This window comes from Gouania willdenowi, chromosome 4, assembly GCF_900634775.1.
Source record: "Gouania willdenowi chromosome 4, fGouWil2.1, whole genome shotgun sequence".
Lineage (NCBI taxonomy): Eukaryota > Metazoa > Chordata > Actinopteri > Blenniiformes > Gobiesocidae > Gouania > Gouania willdenowi.
This window is the reverse complement of record NC_041047.1, coordinates 34,742,859-34,768,098: the sequence shown is the minus strand read 5'-3', so window position 1 is coordinate 34,768,098 and position 25,240 is coordinate 34,742,859. Positions and strand designations below refer to the sequence as shown.

Sequence of the window (25,240 nt, the reverse complement as noted above, 5' to 3'; positions counted from 1 at the left end):
TGACGTCTCTTCGCTTCCTGTGACGCGCTACATACCGCGCATGCGCACGCTGCTCTTCCTTTTTCCAGTGCAGCGGAGTCGGGCTTCCGTCTCTGACTCAGGCCTCCTTCTGAAGGAGACTCAAAGACTGCAAAATGGTTGGTTTTAGCCGCACATATGCACCATCACCTGTACTCCATGTCTCAATGCACGGCTGCGGCCCATCAGCGCGGTGAAAAAGTGACTCAGCAGCTCAGATGATGTTAGATTGTGTGACACCCGGCTCTGCTCTAACGTGGCCTGTGTGCTGCGTTCACGGACATTTTCTCTTCCTGTTAATTATAAACACGATTAAATGATCAAATTAAGATCTCATGCTATATCTTTAAGTGTTTTTAAAATCACCACACGTGATCCAGTGGCTTTGTAGCCTCATTAATGGTGTGTGTGAATGTTAGCATAATGCTAACACTCATGTGTATTAATGATCTAAGTGTGGATCTGTCTATCCTAGGGGTTCGTTAAAGTGGTGAAGAACAAGGCCTACTTTAAGAGGTACCAGGTGAAGTTCAGGAGAAGGAGAGGTAATCCACCTACCTGTCTCTCACAAGTGTCATTGATTATTTATTAATTATTGATTATTATCTTCCAGAGGGAAAGACTGACTTCTTTGCTCGTAAGCGTCTTGTTGTCCAGGACAAGAACAAGTACAACACCCCCAAGTACAGGATGATAGTCCGCTTCTCCAACAGGGACATCGTCTGCCAGGTAAGATTTGATCTATATTTACTATAGTTAAACGTTATGGTGTAATGTTGTTAACTGTTTCCATTACTTTTGGAAATGTTCAAAATCTAAATATTTCTATAAAAACTCCTGACATCAGTAAAAACACTCAAATGTCATTAAAAAGCTCAATGGAAACACTTTTTACACAAATACACGTCACATGCTGTTGTACGTGGTCACATGACCACTTTGTTCTGAGAAAACATGGCGCGGTACGTGTGGAGAGGAGACCCAGACTCATGGACTGACCGTGAGTCCAGACTACAGACACAATCACATCTAAACAAACCCAATGTGGTGATTGGACAGCTTTGTGCTGTTTAGTGTTTATCAACTGACTGGTTTTTGCTGCAGACAAAGTGAGATCAGAACATCCTGGATACAGACTGTGTAGTAGACTTTACACTAATCTGTGTTTTTATTGGCCGATTCAATCAATGACGTCATTGTCGCGATGAAACTTTCTGTAGATCCGTGACACGGCTTTATTTTACATCTTTGCACAAAGATCAAAACCTGAGTGAATGGTAAAATGAGCACCAGACTCCTTCCCCAGTCTAGTGTGCGTGCTTGTGTGTGTTCTCAGTAAATATATTTGATGCTAACGCTAATGGAGGCTTAGTGTGGTTTGTCTCCACAGCTTCATCTCCAACTCTCAATAGTTGAAGCTTTCCTCAGCTTCAGTGTTAACTCATCACTTCACAGCAGTCATTGAGTAAGACACTCTGGTTTAATACAACAACTGTAGTGTTTATTTTGCCAATCATTAAAAACAACATACAGCTGATAATTGATCTGCTCCGGTCACACACACTCCCTCACTCCGCACACACTGGTCGAGCAGTTAAAGTAACACGCTCTCTGACAACAAATGTTATGTTCAGGTCCTACATGGAAGTTCTTCAACTCTTCCACTCAGTCACAGCCACAAGGCTGCGTTTAGGTCCAGAAACATGGACAGTGTGTATCAGGTAGTACCAAAGGTACCATCTGGTTGGTAGCTAACAACCTGAATGCATATGATTGGTAATGGTTTTATTTAAACTCACTGATTGGTGATGTGTGAAGTCTAGTATCTAGTCTGTTCTGATCCCAATGACTGATCAGAATGATTCAGTGTGAACACTGTCATTGGTCCACCTGGTCTAATGTGACAAAGCTCTTTTTTTGGTGTCATGAAGCTTTAAAACCGGAACAATCCACTAACTAGCTGTGTCATTGTTCAAGCCGTAGGGTTTAAAGCGTGGGGAAAAAGTAGAGGCTTATAGTCCAGAAATTACAGTGCATGTGAAATACAAAAAAATGTATATGTGAAATAGGATTTTAAAAGTGCTTGGATCAGGCCAAACGTGGTATCAATGTCTGGTCCCTCCATATCGAGATGAGTTTTGGTTTATATTGCCCAGCCCTATGTATCAAACACCATGTTGTTGGTTGTGTAGACCTCAGTGCTCTGATGTTGCTCCTTGTGCTTACGTTGTAGATCGCCTATGCCAAGATTGAAGGAGACATGATTGTGTGTGCTGCTTACTCACACGAGCTGCCAAAATACGGAATCACCGTGGGTCTAACCAACTACGCAGCAGCCTACAGCACCGGCCTGCTGCTGGCACGGAGGGTATGTATATTACACCTCTCACGTGACCCCTCCAAGCTGTGATTGTCTGTAAGGGACCACATCCTTAGTGTGGTTTAAAGCCTGCTCAGAGTTGCCCTAAAAGAAGCAATGCTACAGAAGTTAATCACACATTTCAGCCTTAACTCATTCACTGCCAGCCCATATTACCAGGTTTGAGATGATTTTCACTGATTTTTCAAGACCCACAGAATATTTTGTACTATGACTATCTTAAATTTAGTTTCTAGCTTGTTTTGTTCCTCCATAATCAGCAGGTGAATAGAGGCAAGTTTCACACAAATCACCAGTTTGTGACAAAAAGCTGAGAAAAACGTCTTTTTCTGTAAAAAATCTCAGACTTAGTAGCTTTAGTGACACATTAGTTTCCTTCTATAAAACAACACTGACACCATGCTTTTGATGGCGACATTATTATTTTATCTGTCAGAGTTAAAAGTTTTCTTTCTGTATTTTGGCCGTCCTTCAAGTCTCTCCCCCCGTCATTCTCCACACATGAAACTTTCTCTTCCTCCCAGACGAGTGTCAACACCTAGGGCACTAAAACCGCCTTTTTATTTTTTCCCAAATTCTGTTTTCCTCTTAAATTTTTTTAGAAATATTTATCATTTCTTTAAGAGAATCAGTTTTCAACTCCTGTGAAGAAACAAAATAAATACTATAAAATAAAAAACTCATAATTAAGCAAAAATGGGTTACATAAAGAATTTCATTTTACCAGATGTCGTCCTATGAATTTTGTTGCTGGTACTAAAAACCCAAACCATGTATTCTTTCCTCATCAGCTTCTCAACAAGTTCGGCCTGGACAAGGTGTACGAGGGCCAGGTGGAGGTGACGGGTGAGGAGTTCAACGTGGAGAGCATTGACGGTCAGCCCGGTGCTTTCACCTGCTACCTGGACGCTGGGCTCGCCAGAACCACCACAGGAAACAAGGTGTTCGGCGCCTTGAAGGGCGCTGTGGACGGAGGCCTCTCCATCCCACACAGGTAAACACGTTTCTACGGCAACGCCTGTAACCTCTTGATATCAGATTAAAGGCTGAGTACCAAGTGTTTTACTACTACGTTATATTCAACTATAATCAGCTCATTAGGAGAGCTGCACAATAAAGATATTTAAATCTAAATGACATTTTCAGGATGATGCTGATGAGAAGAAAATTTTTAACAAATTAATGATTAATTTTCTTCCCTTTAACTCTCTGAGGACTGCAATAGTAAGGTTTCACCAGAATGTAAATTAGCATTTTTTTCTCATTTACTTAATACTTCACAGTAATTAAAGATGTTAAAATTATTAATTGGAAAATTAAAAATAGTTTATATATATATATATATATATATATATACACACACACACACAGTGCCTCCTGAAAGTACTAATACACCTTGAATCTTTGCACGTATTGTCATGTTTACAACCATAAACATAAAGATTTTATTTAGAATTTTTTACTTCAAGTTCACACACAAGTAACAGACAACCGCAAAATAATACATGATTTTGTTATTTTTCAAAAAATATAAAACCGAAAAGTTGAGCATGCACAAGTAATCATAGAGCATGAGTTAATACTTTGTGGAACCCCTTTTGCTACAATAACAGCAGCAAGTCTTTTGGGGTATGACTCTACAAGATTTGCACATCTAGAGACAGGAAGTTTAACCCATTCCTCTTTACAAAACAACTGGAGCTCTGTCAAATTAGATGGAGAGCATTTGTGAACAGCAGTTTTCAGGTCCTTCCACAGATTTTCTATTGGATTTAGGTCTGGACTTTAACTGGGCCATTCTAACACATGAATATGTTTTGTTTTAAACCATTCCATTGTAGATTTAGCTTTGTGTTTAGGCTCATTGTCCTGCTGGAAGGTGAATCTTCACCCCATGCTGACTCCAGCAGGTTTTCCTCCAAAATGTTCCTGTATTTGGCTCCATCCATCTTCCCAACTATTCTTACAATCTTCCCAGTCCCCGCTGAAGAAAAGCAGCCCTATAGCATGATGCTCCCCCCACCATATTTGACACTGGGGATGGTGCACTCAGGACAATGAGCAGTGTTAGGTTTGTGCCAGACTTAACATTTTGCATTTGGGCCAAAAAGTTAAATTTTTGTCTCATCTGACCAAAGCACCTTCATGGTATCTGTGTCCTCCATATGACTTCTGGCAAACTCCAAACAGATTTCTTATGGCCTCCTTTCAATAATGGCTTTCTTCTTGCCACTCGTCCATAAAGGCCAGATTAGTGTAGAGTACAACAGATAGTTGTCCCATGTACAGATTCCCCAGCTCAGCGGCAGTACTTCACAGATCCTCCAGAGTCATCATGGGGCACTTGGTTGCCTTTCTGACCAGTGTTCTCCTTGTTTGAGCTGTTAGTTTAGGTAGACGGCCGTGTCTTGGTAAGTTTGCAGTGGTGCCATACTCGTTCCATTTCCAAATGATGGAACAGCTGTATTTATACTGAGAGTAGATTACACACAGGTAACCTCTATTTAATCATTAAGGCAAGGTGTGAACATTCAGCAGGCATTAGGAATGTTTTAAAGGCATTTTAATGCACTCAGAAAAAAGCTGTATGAACACTTGTGCACGCCCTACTTTTACCTTTTCTATTTTTAAAGTAATAACAGAATCATTTATCATTTTACTTTCTTTATCTTTGTTTATGGTTGTAAACCTGACAAAATGTGCAAAAGTTCACGGTGTATCAGTACTTTCGAGAGGCACTATATATTTAGCAATTAAACACACAAAGCACATCATAAATATTTCTTAATGTATAAAATTAAATGAGCCCTTTGACACTCCAGTAGTGCAGAGAAGTTTTAATGCTTAAATAAATATAAAAGAAATAAATATTCATCAAAAATATTATTTTTACTATGCAGGTTAATGGAAGTTGTCACCACTTTACGGCTGCTTTAAAGTAATCATTTTTTAATTGAAAACTTAAACAGAACTCTCATAATTGCCATTTTTATCTCGTACCTAAACAAATAAATGACAAATCTTCTTAAACTCTTTATTGCATAAAACTATTTTGGAAACACCAAAGTTCAAACATACTGACGTACATCACCAGAGAGGACTCCGCTGGACGCCCACAGGCCAATTATTGGCAAAGCTCAGATTTTACTGGTGTAACTGGTGTAACTTAACACTGCATGAATGGACCCACATTAAATATAACACCGACCTGGTTTTAATCCGTGTGGAGAAACGGAACATGAGAGACTAACTGAAGAGGTCTGAAAGTAGAGTTAATAAAAACGTCTCTTTTGTAAAGCAAGCAACAAGTGTAGGACGCCATTACTGAAAAAGTAAACCACGCGCAAAGGATTATGGGAACTGTAGGATTTTAAGAAAATTTTGCAAGAAACCATGATGTGACGTTCCGCTCCAAGTCCGCTTTGAGTAAATAAGGTCTGAGGAGCGCAGACTGAGTATGTTTGAGTCTTTAGAATAGAGCAAACATTACATATTAGACCTTTTGAAAGGTCTACTATGTAATGTTATGGCCAGGGTTCCCACGGATCCTTAAAAAATCTTAAGGGATTAAATTCATGAATCTAAAAATAAAGTCTTAGTGTCTTAAAGTGTGGGTATCATGTTTTTTTTCAAGCACATAATACCGTTCTATAGCATACTCTATACCAGGGCTTCTCAACTGGTCTCACCCTGGGACCCACATTTTTCCACGGCCATTAAATCGTGACCCACATTTTTCAAAACTTGCTGTTGAAAACACACGTTCTCCTTTTTAAAACATAAATCTTTATATTTTGTGCAACATGCACTTCACGGAATGTCTGTGAAAAGAAGAGTTTCTTTCAAAATAAAAGACAAGTCCAACATGAGAGACTTAGTATTTTATTTTTGATCAGCTGTTCGCGACCCACTCAATACAGGTTCGTGACCCACTTTTGGGTCCCGACCCACCAATTGAGAATCACTGCTCTATACTATTGGGAAAATGCAGCAAATATTAAAAAAAACTTATCTTTCTAGTACACAGTTCATGATGCTTGTCTGACACGCCCATGAACACGCCCCCTTCAGTACTCATACAAACACACGGATGTTTTTTACTTCTGTTTTCCTGTGCGCTGTGTTTGGATACTGTCTACGTTTTTGAGTGGTTATGAAAGTGAGGAATGCTAAGGTACGTCAGAGGTGAGGTGATCTCTCCCTGTCACTGACACACACACACACACACGCACACACACACACGTACGTGTTGCTGCTGGCTCTATAGAAGTAGTCTTCTTTATGAGTAGGGATCACATTGTTTTTTTAGTCAGTGTACTTACTAATCCACTTTTAGATCATCTCTTGTTTTAAAGCAGTCATCTGAAAAGTGTCTGGAACAAACATAGCAGTTGTTTTTGGGACGAGGGTCGCTTCCAAAGATGAACTCCATCCATTGTTGACCAATTGTTTGATCCAAAAGAAATAAATAAATGTTCTCATTGGAGGCATTTTTAAAAACTAAAGGCAGCAACTACTACGATGAGCAGAGTAAACCGATCCACACGCAGTTATCTCTCAGCTGTTTGCTGTATAGTTGCACGATACCTAAAATACCCACGATACCCCGCGGTGCCAAATTGTAACGGTTCCTACTATACTAGAAATTCTACACGACGGTGCTACCGTAGATTACGATGCTACCGGTGCCAGTTTCCGCTACATAGCGGCTGCCTCTACTCTCCTCCTGGCTACTCACTACACAGTCTAAACTCACTGTACACTACTCACTTGAAAACACACCAACATGGCAACCGGACTACACAGCTGCTGAATGATTGGCTGTTTGCCTGTTACTGGTGATAGCCGGAGATATGATAGGCTGTTAAGACACGCTGGGTCCGCCCGTTTGTAGCTGATTGGCTGTTTGTGTTTCTGCCAATATGAAGGAGCTGAAGACAGCTCCGTTTTAGAAACTTGCTTCAAAACAACAAGCTAAAGTTCTGTCTCGCCTGGACGCGTGCACGGCTTACAGTCACAAACACGAGACAACACATGGCCGAGGCACCGGGCCCGAGCAGCGAGTCTGCCGCGGCGTCTGCGTTGTCAGTGGCATCACTAATTTTGCTCAAAAAAAACAAAATCAAAAAGTCCCATTTGGAACTATTTTGTCTTTAAACAAGGCAGAGACGGTAAAGCAATAGATCTACTGTGCAGGCGCTGTCACCAAAGGAGGAACACTCTTTTAGTTTTTCCGCATGGACTCAAAACGATATTTTTATATTTAGAGATATTTACAATGTTAAAACAATATTTACAAATTATATACATACAAATCACATCCAATCTCATAAAACACCAGTGACGTCATCCAGAAAATACATACAAATATAGTTTTCTCAGTGAATCAGTTCCTGTTTGTTGTATTTTATCTTCTGTGGTTTATTATGTTGGAGAAGAAGCATTATTGTCAAATAGCTTTTTTTTTGTTTTTTAAAAGACAGTAGATTTGTTATCCTAAGTTGTTTATTTATATTAGTTAAACATAAATTGATGTGCAAAGGAAACGATTATTATTAGGAAACGATTATTTTTTTAATATCAACCATATAATTTCTAACTTCATTTATTAGTTGTTTTATTGCTTATATGCTTTTGTTCGTGTACTCTTATAATGCACCAAACAACACCAAGTAATTAATAAGTATTTCTAACTTGTACAAATATACTGCAGTTCATAAAATAATAAAAAAAAGGCTTCAGTATCGTGATATTACCCAGAACCGTGATACTTTGTCTGGTGTAGTATCGTGGTTACTCATTTTGGTATCGTGACAACTCTAGTTTGCTGTGACTGCAGCTGGAAGCGGGGGAGGGGTACGAGTTATTTATTTTAATTTTAATGCATACATACATTAATGAGTATAGACAACATACATGGGTTTCTTACAAAAGTATTTAAAATAAGTAAATGAAAATCTAAATCTACAGAGGCTCGAGCGTAACAGCAGGAAAATAGCTTCTAGTAGGAGATTTAAAGATTACTCAAAAATATGTGAAGCAACCTGAGAAACACTGAGGCATGTTTTTCACTAACATGATATAAAGCTTGAAAAAGTGAATCAATGTTTGAAAAGTCTTAAATTTAATACATAATAATTTTGATTGTTAGTCTTACATTTCAAAAGAAATGGTAAAATATAGGGTTTGGTACCGAGACGTGGTACCACTATGGCACCGGTTTTGAAGTAAACGGTAGTAACCAGACTGAATAAGAACAAACTTTTCAACTTTTTGTTTAATGTTTAGCTCATAACAAGTCGTATTTGTAAACAAAATGTTGAATTTAAGCTTTAACACCACATTTAAAATACAGTTTGTATTTACACGGGAACAAAACAGATTTTCTAGCTCAGGGGTTTACTGCAACCTGCGGCTCAGGTGCTTTTTTTTTTTTTTTTGTTTTTTTTTTTTTTTTTTTAACAGTCTAATAATGATTATTAACAATATTAAGCTCCAGTATTATATAGTTTAATATGTTTTATTTGATATTATTTAAATGTTTTTATTTATTTTTGAAAATAAAATGGTATTGTATTTTGAAAGTGTATGCAGTTTAATTTTTTTTTTTTAAGCACTGGAGCCGTTTAAAAAATTTCGGAGTGAGGGCCGGTATCGGATGAAACCCAACCATAGTTAAATTTGTGTTGTTTTTTAAACATGGGTAAATGTAAATTTAAGGAACATGGCCTGTCCAACAAAGATTTATCATTTAATGGATTTTCTTAATTGTTTTTCTTTTTCTTTTTTAGATTTCTGTGTTTTTAGTCATCTTGGGTTTTGGAGTGATTTTGATTATTTTAGTCTTTGTGTATTTTACTGTTATTTTGTGTATTTTTGTGTTTTCTTTGGCCAGTTGCACGTCTGCACTCGACACTAGAAAAAAATGACCTTAACCTTATGTTATTAATGTAGCGTTTTTTTTCTTCCCCATTTGTTTCACAGTGAAGTTGGTTTTAAATGTAATTTTAAATAGCAATAAAAAGTCATGAATTTATATTAACTGAAGCTGTGGGAACCCTGGTTAAGGGTCACATGACAAAATTATTAATGCTGAATGCAAGAAAAACTGTAATTAGGGTATATAACCTCTTCAACCCCAACAGACCCACCGGTGGGGGCAGCTTCACCCTCTGACTCTCACAGGTCTAAATGTTGTAAAGAATGAATGAAATCACACATTCTATACCTCTCTGTAATCCTAAGAAGCTATAGAAGCTAAAACTGTAGCTAACCCACATTCACAGCACACACACCAGGACATTATGTATAAAGAGGGAAAAGGCGACAACTCAGCAAACTCAGCCTTTTTCCACTGCTCGGAGTCACAAAATAAACACAGATCTCTGTAACATGAGAATACATATGTTACGTACCAAAGCAACACCACAAAAACAGAAACTACAGTGGAAAAAGTCAACAATGATGACATAGTGTCTTACCTTTGTTGTTTCTTATCAAAAGTTGCTCCAATGTGTATAAAATTCCATAGTTTGTTAAATCCAATACATGTTGTCAGACTGATGCCGCCATTACATACATCTGAGCATTTCTTAGTGGAGAAATCCATCCAATGAGGCGCGTAGTGCTCTTGCGTAAATTGGCTGGTCCCTCCTTTACCCAGCTTTGATTGGCCAGGGCTAAAGCCACTCCCATAGTGTTTGATATTGCCAATTTCTACAGGCTCTGAGCTTTAGAACACTGTTGCTGGAGTTGATGTCCATACATTAGTTCATTTCAGCTTTTATAGCCTTCGTTAATGAGAATTGACTTTATATTTGATGTAAATCTGTAGGTTTTTTCTTTTGGCAGACTAGAGTTCTGTAAACATACTATGTTGTCACTCAGTATCATATATTTCCAAACTTTCACATCATCTGTAACAACTCAGGGTTCTACTACAATCTGAACAAAATTAGCCATGTAGGTGATGTTGAAGCTTAGAAAAACGTTATTTGTTGTGAATGACATTTTTAGGAAAAAAAATGGCTGGTGCTTAAGAGGAATGTTTGAATGTTATTTTAATGTACTTCTGATTCCTTCCAGCACCAAACGCTTCCCTGGCTATGACACAGAGAGTAAGGAGTTTAACGCTGAGGTTCATCGTAAGCACATCCTGGGCATTAACGTGTCTGAGTACATGAGCCTTCTAATGGAGGACGACGAGGACGCCTACAAAAAGCAGTTCTCCCGATTCATCAAGAACGGAGTCACCCCGGATTCTGTAAGTTTCACCGTATTCATATTAATTATTTCCACGGATTTAATCTACGTCTGTTACATTCAGAGAAATACTCAACCATAATTATAAAGAAAGCTCAATGAGTGGTGGTTTAGAGCTTAGGTTAAGTGGGGTACGCAATGGCACTACAGGGGTACTTAAAAGAGAGGAAAATTAACAAATGGAAGCATTAAAAAATAAATACCAACCACATAGAAATGACAACAACACACAAAATAAGAGAAAAATATACTGAATAATAAAAATAACACCAAAAACACACGCTAGTGATGAAAATACTGTTGCCAGAAAAACAACAAAGACACACAGAATACGTTAAATAATAATGACACAATAAACACCCATAATGATGATGGAAATGTTCTTAATTAGAACATGAACTGATAATACAAGTCAGTTTTAGTGACAAATGATGATGAAATTGTGATAAACTAATAAAACCTATAAAAATAAATTTATTGAGGCACTAAATACTGTTTAATTCACTTATTTACAAAATTAGATTCTTTAAAATGTGTGTTATCAATCATTTATTCATCATTATGATCTATACATGTTTTCATAGAATTCTGACTAAAGAAGGACTTAAATTCAGGAATAAGAGAAAAAGGACTAGAGCCTAAAACATTGTAGAACCACTGGTGTATATCATTAGTGTGGAGGAGTAGGGGTACGTGGCTTCAGGTTAAAAGTCTTAAAGGGGTACAAGACTGTGGAAAGTTTATAACCAGTGCATGTGCAATAAACACGTCTAACGCATGATTGTAAACATCAACATGTTGTAAAAGCTGATAAAAACATCCAATAATAGCTTCAGATTTGGTTTATTTATTGTGGATCCTCATTAGTTCAGTCAGACTGATGCTATTCTTCCTGGGGTCAATAGAAATAGTTCAGTTCAAATACAGAAAAAGCATTTTACATGTTCATCATCAAAACAAAAATCAGTTCATTATACTAGTAATAAGTTATCTAAATATCATAAAACATTATCCCAATACAATCAAATATCAAACTCCATTTCATTTCTATTTTCAACCACAGTAAATACTGTTAAACATTCTCACATCTCTGCTGTTTTCAAAACACTTAATATAGAAGAAGAAACTGTTTGAATATTTTAAATTCCTTTACATTTTCCTCCTTCATTGTAAGCATTTGTTTTTGTTAGAACTAACGTACCTGCAGAGCCACACCTCTTACTATAGTTGTTTCATAGATGATTTTGGACATTTCTAATGTACAATATTTTTAAAGAATGAGTAATGAATACAGTAACCTGTCATCCACAGATCACCACTTAACATGAGTTTAGAGCTGGTTTCGTACTCACAACCCAACACCATATGTGCTGCTCTAATTTCTGACCTGTCATTTTTTAATGTGAGTTGAGTTATTTGACCATATGATTATTGATGGACATTAATCCAACTGTGAAAACACCAACACTTGGAAAATTTGTTCTATTGACCTACGTGTCAAACAATATGAATAAGTTTTTATCATAGTTATAGCTCTATTTCAGCACTTATAGATACAATGTGTTTTGTCCATTAAATTAAATGAAATTAATCGGGCTTTCGTCTTTATTGGTCATATATATGGTGTTACACATATGAAATTTGTCCTCTGCATTTTAACCCTGATGGGTTCAAATCTATTATAATGGAGATGTCACGATACAACTTTTTTTTTTACCATGTCTACACATGCTGTCAAAGATCAACACTAAAAAGTGTAATATTTTTAACAGTAATGCATGTTTTGTTATCGCAATTAAATAAATGAATGTATTTTATTGTATAATTGTGACCATCACCAGCCCTCCCTAAGGAAGAGTAAGAAACACTTTATAATAGGGAGGGTATAAAAAGGGAGAGTAGTGTTACACCTGGGTGGGGAGGGGAGCAGGGAGGAGAGACTCAAGGTAGGAATTGTTAAGGGTGGAAGAATTGATTATTGTAAAACATGTGAAGTTGTAGTTGTGTATATTGTGCTTATTGTGTTGTGTAATCAAACCAGTCTAGTGACCAGTGTGTAGCTTAGGTATAATGTCTGTGGACAGAGGGAAGGAGTGAGTGGTTATACCTAAAACTGGTATTTAGGATCAACGTGTCTAAAGTTAAACCCACTACCAGTTTTATCTACAGTCTAAGACATTGGTGCTCACACTTTTTCAGCATGTGAGCTACTTATAAAATGACCAAGTCACAATGATCTACCCCAGATCTACCACCACAAAAATGCAAAACATATATTGAGGATTTTTTACATGTACAATGTATGTTAATGTACCTAGCATAATCACATGAGCTAATTTTGCACAACACAACATAATTAACTATGAACATTTTTTGTAATTACCCGAGTTTACTTTGATGACTTGCACTAACTGAATCAGCGAGGGATGCATAGTCCGGACAGTAGCTGCTGACAGTCAGCCTCAAGCACACTTCCAAATGTTCATCAGTCATGGTGGAACGGTACTTGGACTTAATGATCTTCATGTGGGAAAAGGCTGACTCACATTAATAAGTGGAGCCGAATACTGCAGTCAAAGAGGTAGCACATTTCCTCATGTTGGGGTACTTTACCTCTGTGAGTAGGTTCCAGAACTGTCCATGAGCTCTTGACTTCAGCTCAATGTCGGCTTGTAGAGTCAAAATCTCATCTTCCACTCCAGAAGAGTTCAGGTCAAACAGTGTTGCAATTTTTGATGCAAGTGAATCAACATCAGCATCTTCCTGAAAAGGATAGCACATGAATGTAGTGACTGGCTCGAGCAAAGAAAAGTCTTGAAAGCGTTTGTCAAACTCTGACAGACAACTGTTAATCTGCTCTGTGTAGCGTGCACTGTCGAGTTGCACGCAGGCCTTCTCTTGCGTCTCCAGATCTGACGCCAAGTTCTGGAAATTTGCCAAATCATGGCGCTGCAGCTTTGAGGAGTAGGGATGGAACGATTAATCGTAAGGCAGTTAAAAATCGATTCATAGGTATCACGGTTGATATCGATTTTCTGAAACTTGAATCGCAGTACTTTTTTTATCTCTATCCACAAGTGTAGGCGGCGGGCGGAGCCAGCTAATACTTTCTTTCTGGCCGCCTTCTAATCTTAAATATGTTAATAAATGATTCATTACCCCTTTAGCACCGAAAGAATGTCTGTAATATTACTTGAATATCTGTAAAAGTCACGTTTTTCTATTAGCTCTGCCTGCTAGCATAGCTTCTCTTCTTCACTGCAAGATATCTGCATGCCATCCAACCACTGTGTTACCAGCGCCCTCTGCTGGTCCAAACAAATATGACATAAATCAGTGCAATCACGGGTTTTTTTTTTAAAGTCCAATTGTTAAGGCACAAAAAACATTTTCAGTTGCACTTTTAAAAGAAAAAGAACTATTATGCAGTTTTGCATTGTTTACTATAGAACCAGAATTAAATTAATAGGCTTCATTTTCATTTGTATTCCTTTATTTATTTCATTCAAGATTTATTTTTAATTAAGTTGCATTGTTTTGAATAGTTTATCAAGGAATTCTTTTGACAATGAAAAATAAAAAGAACATAGTACCGTATTTTCTAGTTTTTTTTCCCAAAAAAAAAAAAAATTGTCTACAGTCCCATTTTGTAAAATAAATCGTGAGAGAATCGTATCTTGAACCCAGTATCGCGAATCGTATCGGGAGTTGAGTGAATCGTTACATCCCTATTGAGGAGAGATGTTGCATCTTTTGTTTGAAAGCATTAACTGAGCTGATCATATTGATCACTGTTTTGTCTTTTTCTTGCAGCTGTAGATTAAGGTCATTCAACATGTTTGTCAGATCGGTTAAAAACGCCAAATCTAACAGCCACTGACCGTCATTTAGTTGCTTGTTTTCTGCATGTCCAGCTACACAGAAAAATTCCTTAATCTCACGCCAGTATGTAGCAACAACTCAGCGTGGTCGGCGTCAGCCTTCTCCAGATGTGCACAGAATAACTGTCTTTGAAGAGATCTGGCTCGAATAGAACAGGCCATCTTTGTTGCCACATCCATGATCTCTTTCATGTTGAGCATTTTAGCGCATAACGCTTGTTGGTGGATTATACAATGGTAATTCAGGAAGTCTGGGAAAGCATCGTCCTGCCTGCACTTGGCAATAAATCCATTCACGCGGTCAACCATTGCGGATGCTCCATCCGTGGTGAAAGACACCAATTTGTACACTGGGAGCTGAGTTTTCTCAAAGTTTCAAACGACTGAAATATGTCCTCTCCTCATGTGTGTTCTTTCATGGGAAGTACTGTTAATAGCTCCTCTTTTGCAGTGATATCACTAAACACCATATGAATGAAAATGCACATCTCGGCTGTGTCACTCACGTCAGTAGATTTGTCCAACCTCAGTGAGAAACACACACAATCTCCGATGTCCTTCCACATTTGTTGGGTTACATCCTTAGCCATGGCTTCACAGCGCCGTGTAACTGTACTTCTTGACAGCTGCAGAGCTTTGATTGAAGATAATATTTCTGCCTTATTTTTAGTCTCGAAACAATGAGTCAGCTGCTTCAACGAATGCCTCTTTTACCATCTCTCCATCTTGGAAGGACTTCATGTTATTAACGATGACGTGACTCACCCGGAACGATGCTTCGGTGGTAACTTTTGCTTTTGAAGTATGTTGTGTGAAAAATGACAACTGGGATTTTAGTTCATTCACCTTTCTCAGCTCGCTTTCGGTGTCGTATTTTCCATGAACAGTCCGGAAATGCCGATCCACATTTCCTATCTTTGGTATTGCGATGGCAGACTGGCAGATGAGGCAAATGCACGTGACCTAAAGGTCAGAAAAATTCAGTAGTTATGACTGGCTGCCCTGTATGTTAATCAAGTGACGGGATGGCTGATAGGCTGACCTTTAGGTCACCGTGCATGCGCAAACAACGACGCTAAGTGCAGCAAAGCTAACAAGCTAGCCAGCGAGTTACCTTCGATTTTAAGCCCTCGCTTTTTTGACGGGATGGATGATAGGCTGACATCAGCCAATGACGTCTATTTTTTGATGTCATGCGATCTACCAATACTACCTTTGCGATCGACTGGTAGATCACAATCAACGTATTGAGCGCCCCTGGTCTAAGACATGTCAGTGCATTGTAGAGCAGTGTATGTGTAAGAGCTGCTGCTTTAAACCCAAGCGCTGCCCCAGAACCGAAGATGCAGCCAGGCTAGCAGAAAAAGGCCCCCCATATACACAACCCGAGAAAACCCCAAGGAGCCGAGGACCCAGCGCGTCCCGCCACTGACCCAACCCCAAGGCACCCCGCCAACATCCACCCCTCACACCCCCGCACCCAACCCCCCGAGGGGAGAGCCCAGAAAGCCCCCGCCCGAGTACCCTAACAGAGGAGCCAAGGACCATGCCCAGCAGACGACCTGAGCCGTGCCAAACAAGCAGCCTGCGGGCCCAGAGCCAACGACCACAACCCCAGCTGCCTAGGACATCAAGGGGACATTACAAGTCACCCCGCTGGCCCTCAGGTGCACCGCCCGAGCCCCCCTGGCCTCGCAGGGTGCCGCACCTGCAGGCATGCAAGGGCGTGGCCCACGCCACCCACCCCAGAAGACAATGAAATGGAAAAAAATAAAGGAAAAAAAATCCAGAAATTTGAGTCGATATTCCTTTTCAGGCTAATATCGGACCGATATTGGATCGGGGGCAACCCTAGTTTATAATGACTTACAAAAGTTTTGCCTCATGGACTTGTGTAATTTTAACCCTTTGAATTTCCAAAGTAAGTTTGGAATTTAAAATAATTCTGTGATTTGACCCTATGACCATTGTATGCGTCTTCTGTGTTTATGACCATATGATATATTTTAGCTGCTCTTCCAAAACATTTTTTAGTTCCCTGACATTGTTTGCTGATATACATAATGTTGAGTTGTCAGCGTACATGACATTATTTTCTTTGTTTAAGACTAAAAGCATTTAATTTGTAAAAATGGTCTAAAGCAGGTGCCCTGTGGTACTCCACATGTTCTAGTCTTTGTCTGAGTAGCAGTCATTTAAAAAAAGACTGTCATTTTAAAACCACACTGTTGCTCTCCCTTCAAAACCATAGCAGTGGAGCTTATCTATTAGTAATGTCTTAAGTATATAAGTAACGCTGCTGAAAAATCCAGTTCCAACAATGTTCTTATTTTTTATTTCTTTTAACCATTTATCTGTAATTTAAGATAAGTCTGTTTTTGTAGTGTCCTTTTTTTATAGCCGTGTTTATATGAAGTAAATAGTTTTTGTTAAAATAGTTATTTATTAGCTCATAAACTATTTGATCCTCCACAAGTACAGATAATAAGTTTATGGGACGACTATTCTTTCCTGAAAATGAAAGCCTTTTATTTTTGGTAATGGAATATTTTTAACTTTTTTTTATTGTTGAGGACAGCAGCCTGTATTAAAGCTTAAACTGATCATGTGACTCACTGAGGAAGTTTTTATATCAAGTTATTTTGAGTAGATGAACTTATTTTTTAGAATTTTCTCAACCTGAGATTTATTTGTGCTTTTTAGGTAGAATGTGCATTTTTTGTTTCATTAATTTATCTTTTATTATTAATGTATTTGATATTGTGTTATCAGTGTTAGCTTCATTGTTTCTATTTTGTTAATGAAATAATTGTTAAAATAAAAAAGCCACAAGCTTGGTACATCTGTCTGTGGACACTTTGGTCCATTCCTCTTTACAGAACCTCTGGAGCTCCATCAGGTTGGATGTGGAGCGTTGGTGCACAGACATTTTCAGATCCTCCAGAGATGTTTAATGGGATTCAAGTCTGTGCTCTGGGCCACTCTAGAACATTCACAGAGTTGTCCTGAAGCCACTCCTTCCATATCTTGGCTGTGTGCTTAGGGTCGTTGTCCTGTTGAAAGATAAACCATCGTCCCAGTCTGAGGTCAAGAACGTTCTGGACCAGGATGTTTCTATACATTACTGTATTCATTTTTCCCTCAATCTTGACTAGTCTACTGGTTCCTGCTGCTGAAAAACATCCCCACAGCATGATGCTGCCACCACCATGCTTCACTGTAGGGATGGTATTGTCCAGGTGATGAGCGGTGCCTGGTGTCCTCCAAACATAACGCTTGGCGTTCACACCAAAGAGTTCAATCTTTGTCTGATCAGACCAGAGAACTTTGTTTCTCATGAGAGTCTTTCAGGTGTTGTTAGGCAAACTCCAGGTGGGCTGCCATGTACCTTTTACTAAGGAGTGGCTTCCGTCTGGTCACTCTACCATACAGGCCTGATTGGTGGAGTGCTGCAGTGATGGTCGTCCTGCTGGAAGGTTCTCCTCTCTCCACAGAGGAACCCTGGAGCTTTGTCAGAGTGACCATCGGGTTGTTAGTCACCTCCCTCACTAAAGCCCTTCTTCCCCGATCACTCAGTTTAGAGTGACGACCAGCTCTAGGAAGAGTCCTGGTGGTTCCAAACTTCTTCCATTTATGGATGATGGAGACCACTGTGCTCATTGAGACCTTTAAAGCAGCAGAAATGTTTCTGTACCCTTCTCCAGACCTAATCCTGTCTCAGAGGTCTACAGACAATTCCTTTGACTTCATGTTTGTTTTGTGGTCTGACATACACTGTTAACTGTGGGACCTTCTATAGATAGGTGTGGGCCTTTCTAAATCATGTCCAATCAACTGATTGTACCACAGGTGGACTCCAGTTAGGCTGTAGAAACATCTCAAGATGATCAGTGGAAACAGAATGAACCTCAGATCCATTTTGAGCTTGATCTCAAAGGCTGTGAATACTTATGTACAAGTATAACCCTAACCCTCAAACGTTTTTAAGTTGTTATTATGGGGAATTATGTGTAGAATTTAGAGGAAAAAAGTGAATTTAATCCCTTTTGGAATAAAACTGTAACATGATGAAATGTAAACTGTATACTGTATATGATGTTTGGTCCAGATTTGACCGTTTTGACTTTCCTATCTGTCATAATGAAGTTATGCATCCAATAGGAATGGAAAAGACATGTGAACATGTATTTGTGAAAATATGATGGATGCATGTGGCTGTTACTTTACCATTATTTCTTTTACATATTCTAGTTGCTTTGTTGATAGCCGTCATGTCACTAGTGTTTGTTCCTTCTAAAAGTTTATATTTTATAGGACATTTATCAGCTAACCAGTCAACATTTAAATTACACATTAAATATGTTTGAAATCCTAGATTGTTAGTTTTGTCCAACATTATAAAAAATCTTTTCATATAGTCACTGTGTGCAACAGGTCGATAGCAGCGTCCATCAGGATGAGATGATACATTTATATGGTCTCTAGATTATCTACCATAGGTTTATTATCTTTGATATAGAAAACAACGCCTCCTAAATCTGTTCCTATCCTTTCTAAAAATGAATTGTTACTTGACTGTCAAGAGTTATCCAGATTTTATTTATATTAATATGTATTTTTTTGGTATTGCATTTTAAGATATTTTGGTATTTAATTAATTTTGCAGTTTTAGGATTTTTTTTTGGCGTGCTCCTGCAAAAGTAATGTATGAATCTGTAATGGATTACTAGACAGCTGATAGGTCAGGGTGCTTTACTTTGAAAGTCTTCCAGGAGTATTTAATTAGTTTACAACTGTAATTAAAGCAACCACAAAAATTATATTTCATTTATCCTAACCTTAAAGAGCAATTGTTTTTAATCTATTTATTATATGACAGAGACTAGGGCTAAGCGATATACATATGAATGTTGATATTTTTAACGCTATAAAGTCTGACCATGAAGACAATTCTAGGTCAAAAAAGAGCATTTATTTAACAGGGACAGCCCTCCTTTTATCCAGTTTAACACCATTCATGTTTATCATTCAAAATATGTATATATATGAATGTGTATGTATGACCTACTACTTACACCTGCCAAAGTAGAACCAATATTTCCCGCCCTGTGGAGGGTGAGGTATCCCCGTAAGGACACTGGTAGTTCATGCAAACTTAAACATATAGAAGCTTGGCCATTTATCCACATCATTCCTCATTATTCTGTGTGGTACGATCTGAAAATGTCCTCTCGGAAAAGGTTTACCATGAATTAGGTTTTAGGAACAGCTCTTTCACAGTAAAAGTGACGTAAAAGAATTTGATCTAAAAAGCTGTTAAATTATCTATAAAGCTGCTAAACGATCTAAAAAAAAAACTGTTAAACGATTTAAAAAGCTACTAAATCTATAAATCAGGCTGAATGTTTCACTCTAATAGAAAACAATGGTATGTTTACAGGCTGTGTGACATCATCAATCACATGATTTCAAGATGGAGGAACAGCTCTAAAGCTCTAAAACTAAAGTAGTCCTATTTATAAAAGGAAATTAAATTAATATAGTTCCTAATGTGATTTATTAGACATAGATCTACTAATAAGGACATTTAGACATAGATCTACTAATAAGGACATTTAGACATAGATCTACTAATAAGGACATTTAGACATAGATCTACTAATAAGGACATTTAGAAGACTTTAGAACAAACTTGTTAAAACTGTCGGATCTCTGTACGTTTACTACATTGTAACATCTAAAAGTCCTCCTGTGTTTAAAGCAGAACGTAGAGTTTGAATTGATTGTCTTCTGTTGCAGATCGAGGAAATGTACAAAAAAGCTCATGCTGCTATTCGTGAGAACCCAGTCCATGAAAAGAAAGTGCCCAAAGAAGTCAAGCAGAAGAGGTAGGACTTCACTCACCATTTTATCGTTACGTTTAACGTGTAAATGAATGTTTTAATGAATGTGTTTTAATGTAACAGGTGGAACCGTGCTAAACTGTCTCTGGCCCAGAAGCGAGACCGCGTGGCCCAGAAGAAGGCGAGCTTCCTCAGGGCTCAGGAACAGGAAGCTGAAGATTAAAGTTCTTCCTAATGCAGACATTTGTTCTAATAAATCTATTGAAAATATGTCTCTGCTGCTTTCTTCATTAATTACTGCTGGAATGTTTACAAACAAGACTGATGTGTCAGAAATGGGAGTAATGTAGCAAAAATTAGAGGTTGGCCGATATATCGGGTCAATATATGGAGTCTTTTCAGTATCGTCCGTTTGGATGTATGAATATACAACCAAAAAAAGTAATAATAGTATGAGCATGGGAGATGTAGAAATCAATAGGCTTACAGATAAAAAGCAGAAATAATAGTGCCTCATTAAATATTGTATTTGTTTAACTTCATTGTGTATGGGTATATTTAAAGATCAATAAATGTTGAGTTCTATTGGTGTATTTGATTTAATTATTATATATATTTATATCATGAGTGTTTCAATATCAATGTGCTTTAAAAAATAGATACATTGGCTTCAAATCTGCGTTAGATATCTGCTGAATAAATAAATAATAAAAATCCCATAATGGTCGACTTCTAACAAAAACACATTAAAAGGAGCAAAATTATGGCAAGAAAATGACGAAAATAGGTTAAAATATGGTGAGTTTAAGGTCGTTGCAGAAAAAAGGTTAAAACGAGCTAAAAATATTCTGGGAAAAAAAACAGCTGCCAAAGCTGAACGTTTGATAAATGAAGTGTAAATGTACGTAATACAGTAGTCTCTAACGTAGAAAATACTGAGAAAACAGACCTGATCAAGGTCAACATAGAACTTTGTGAAAGTGCTGTAAATGAAAAGTTTGCAATGAAATTAATGTTTTTCCACAGTGGCTGTGTTTAGCCATAATTTCCTAACCATCCATAGTACAATTACCTCGAGAAAACAACAATAATGACAACATTCATCTTAATTTAAATACAGGCTTTTATATTTTTATTCAATAATTCAGGAATATTTTAGTTTACCACTGTGGTGATGTTTGAAACAATTATATTTTGTCAAGGGATGAAATTGTTTTTAAAATAATAAACAAACAAGCCTCTTAAACAGGGGCGTCACGAGCTTTAAAGACAGGGGAGGATTAGCCCCAAGAACACACACACACACACACACACACACACACACACACACACACACACACACACACACACACACACACACACACACACACACACACCGTTATCAATGATTTAGGATTAAAATATTATTGGGAAGCTTCAGCGCCCCTAAAATAGAGACCTAATGATGCCACATAAGGTTCTCTTTTTCAAATATATCACGTAATGAATATAAGAAATTTTAATGATGCATGCTGTTTGTTGTTGTTTGTTGCATGAGGAAAAGTGAAAGGGAACTTAGCTATCATTTTGCATCTAAACACAACATTTACTTGCGTTTGGCCCATGGCCCCCAATTACTTTTTAGGTTTGGCCTGGTGAGAAGTTTGTACAATCTCCATTTGTAAATCTTCAAGTTTAAAGCTGTAACCTATTTATTTTCTATTTAAAGTGGTTCGCAATGTGAAATATACAAATTATAATGCTATACGGTTTCTTTCAATAAAAATGAAATAACTCGACAAAAAATAACCATTATTTTAACACTGTCATGTTGTAGTTTTAACTGTACTGTATTGTTTTTTGTATTTCAGGTTTCCTCAGTTAAAATTACAGCAGAATGTAGATTTTACAAAGAAATTTGAATATGTTTACATATTTTTACTTTAAAATTAACTGTTGGGTTTAGTTCTGTATTTTAGAAAATATTTCAGTTAATTAAACATTGTTTCACTGTTTTCCTGTTTACATGTTTTTGCTGTCATAATTTTACAGCATTTTACGGTTAATTTTACAATCTTTTTTTACAGTGTAGAGAATAATGTTTGATTTAATTTATATTGATCATGTAAATGGAAACTTTAAAACAGGTGCAGGAATTGAAGTAGGAATGTGCTGAGTCAGTGCACAACGTGATTTATTTTAGATTAACAAATTGTTATATCTTTATTTTATTTGTCATTAATCATTAATATCCTCTGTAAAAATATATTTATTTCAATAGTTTTTTTTGAAAGCAATAGGGAGAACCACAGCTGAACATCTGTCCTGGTATCAGTCCATCAGTTCTGGTCCCTCCATGATGATGAGTGTGTACACTATCGCTGAGCTCAGCACGTTCTTCCTTTTTACTGCTGCTCTCAATGTGAGCGCGCACTCAGTGATCGACTCAGTATGTCTTTTAAACTCTTTTTGAGGAGATTTGTGAGTGTTTCTCCACTTCTGGGTTTTTCTTCTTCGTCTGTTTTAATGATGATGCTTCAGAATTCTTCTTCTTCTTCTTCTAAATTGTTCGTTGCATTTCCAGAAACAAGACCCTGACGTGTCGTGTATGAACGTGTGAGAACATGAATCGTGAGCTGAGAACATTCAGGCTGAGTCTGAGTCTCACAGAGAGAGAGAGAGAGAGAGGTGCACTCAGCCGCTCCGTCACAAAATAAGGTCACCATACGCACTCGCACAGATGCGACCAGATGAAAATTTCACTCGCACACACTGGAAAAAATAGTCGCGAATGTGACCATTTTGGTCGCGGTGTTGAGCCCTGTAACTCATTTTACTCAGAATTCTATGAAACAACTACAGATAATAATGATGGAATGAATGAGTGATAGGTTATTACCATAATATGAGTGAGATGTCTCACTAAGGGATGCACACTCCGCTGCAGACCTCAGAAGTCATTCTCATTACGCCAATCCTGATTGGCTGGTGAAACGTGTAGGTAGTCCCACTGTAACGACGAGGTGACGTTACACTTATGGACTGTTGTCATTTAAAAAAAGTCAATTGTAATACTGTGACAAACTGCAGTGCTTAATGAAATGAAGAAAAACACATTTTTGTTGTATTGGTTTAATTAATTTCTTGGTCAAATGGTGAAGCACATGGTTCAGGCCACAGGATTCATCTAGTGATAAACACAGAAAATACATTTCAGTTTAATTGATAAATAACTTAGCAGTGACATGAAAGATAAAACAATTAAATATGTTCTGGTATTCTGAGTGTGATTGAGATGTGATCTACATGCATGCTCTCTTCCTCTTTCCTGAGGTGTTCAGGTAAAAGAATTTCCCGCTTTGGACATTTTTTTTATAGTTCCAGGTGGGAGAGACCAAGTAGAGACTAGGAACAGGGGAGCTGGATGTGTGTAGCTCAATGTAAATATGTAGTTTAATAATTTAGAGGATGTAAATAAGATTAATGATATTAATACAGGGTTTTTGTTTGTGTCTGTTAAGAAGTGTTTGTGTAAATATTTATGCTGTACTTTTAATATGCAAATTATATGTCACCCCATGCTTGGTACAGGCTAATTAATGGTGCACCTGTATATAAGGACCTTCATTCTGATCAGTAGAGAGTTGGGTAGAGATTGACGTGCAAATTAAAAATAAACAGATAAAACTGATGCATCAAAACATGGAGCCTGGTTTCCTCATTGAGTGCCTCCACTGCTACGGTTGCTCGTTGACACCCACCTACTGTAAGTAGTGGGGGCGGACAGCAGCACGTCATTCAAAATAAGCACCTCTTCTCACTCCGCCACAGATACTCCTGCCTTCTATAAGTAGAGTGGGTGGAAAATACAGCGCCATTCAAATAAGCAAAATTCTTCTCACTCTTTCAGCAAGAAGGGTTGTCTGGTGAGAGTATCTGTGTCATGTACAGAGTGGAGACGTCCAGCATATAGAAACGGACAAACGTGAGAGGCGAGCTCTAACTCGCCACTGCACAAAATTCCTGAACCGACACTCCCCTAAACAGGGACCAGGATGTGGCTAAACCCAGAGTCAAGTGTACGTGCAAGCCCACAGGCGGCCACAGACCCTGACCCATATAAACCAAAGCAATCGCATCCACCACCCAGTGTGACAAGCGCTGCTTTGTGACAGGATTCCCTTTATGGGGCGGAGCCCAGGAGACGAACAGCTGATCGCTCTTTCTGAAGCTCCTTGTCATGTCCATGTAAGCTTATGAGGCTCCTGCTCACCCAGAGACAGAGAAGGACATAAGGTCAATAGGAGAACATGAGCCCGCCACCTTCAGCACAAAGGTCGGGTTGGGCTTAAGCACCATCCTCACATCGTTTATGTCCCTCCAGAACCACAGCCAGATCCCACGGTGGCACCAGTGGTCTGGACACGGGAAGGAGCCTGCACGCTCCCTTCATAAAACGGCAAACCAGCAGACCCTGGTACGCTGTTTTCTCCCCAAAGCCAACGAGACAGGCGGCGATTGCAACCGAATACACTTTCACAGTGGAGAAGGCTTTCAGCCTGGCAATCAGGTCTTGCAGGAATGACAAAATCACTCCCACAGGACACTGAAAAGGGGCGTGTCCTCTCTGGAGACACCAACCCTCAAACACTCTCCACTTATAGTAATAAAGAGACCTAGTGGAGGAGGCTGGAGCACTCTGTATGGTGGAGAGTCCCACCGCTAAAAGACTCAGGGGTCAAGCGCTCTAGGTGTTAAAACGTGCCCCTCCCCTGTGACAGCAGCTGCTACGAGTGAGCGCAGTAACTGGTAAATCTCCGCCAGCCAGTGTGGATCAGCATGTGGTTGTTGTGCTTCCTCACCCTGGACTGAGTGGG

The 25,240-nt window shown here is 38.3% G+C and overlaps 1 protein-coding gene across 1 annotated transcript; it reads left to right on the top strand.

The window, feature by feature from the left end:
• On the top strand, positions 1 to 20,654 carry rpl5b (ribosomal protein L5b). The gene is made up of 8 exons (XM_028444886.1): positions 1 to 137; positions 494 to 563; positions 632 to 747; positions 2,252 to 2,386; positions 3,190 to 3,392; positions 10,484 to 10,661; positions 20,341 to 20,429; positions 20,508 to 20,654. Exons 1-8 carry the CDS (start codon positions 135 to 137, stop codon positions 20,605 to 20,607), a joined length of 894 nt encoding a protein of 297 aa, XP_028300687.1. The 5' UTR covers positions 1 to 134; the 3' UTR covers positions 20,608 to 20,654.
• The last annotated feature ends 4,586 nt before the right edge of the window (positions 20,655 to 25,240 follow it).

Excerpts from the sequence above, each read along its gene's own strand:
- rpl5b (XM_028444886.1), top strand. Across the intron at positions 748-2,251 it reads ACAGGGACATCGTCTGCCAG|ATCGCCTATGCCAAGATTGA; the intron begins GTAAGATTTGAT and ends CTTACGTTGTAG. Across the intron at positions 2,387-3,189 it reads GCCTGCTGCTGGCACGGAGG|CTTCTCAACAAGTTCGGCCT; the intron begins GTATGTATATTA and ends TTTCCTCATCAG.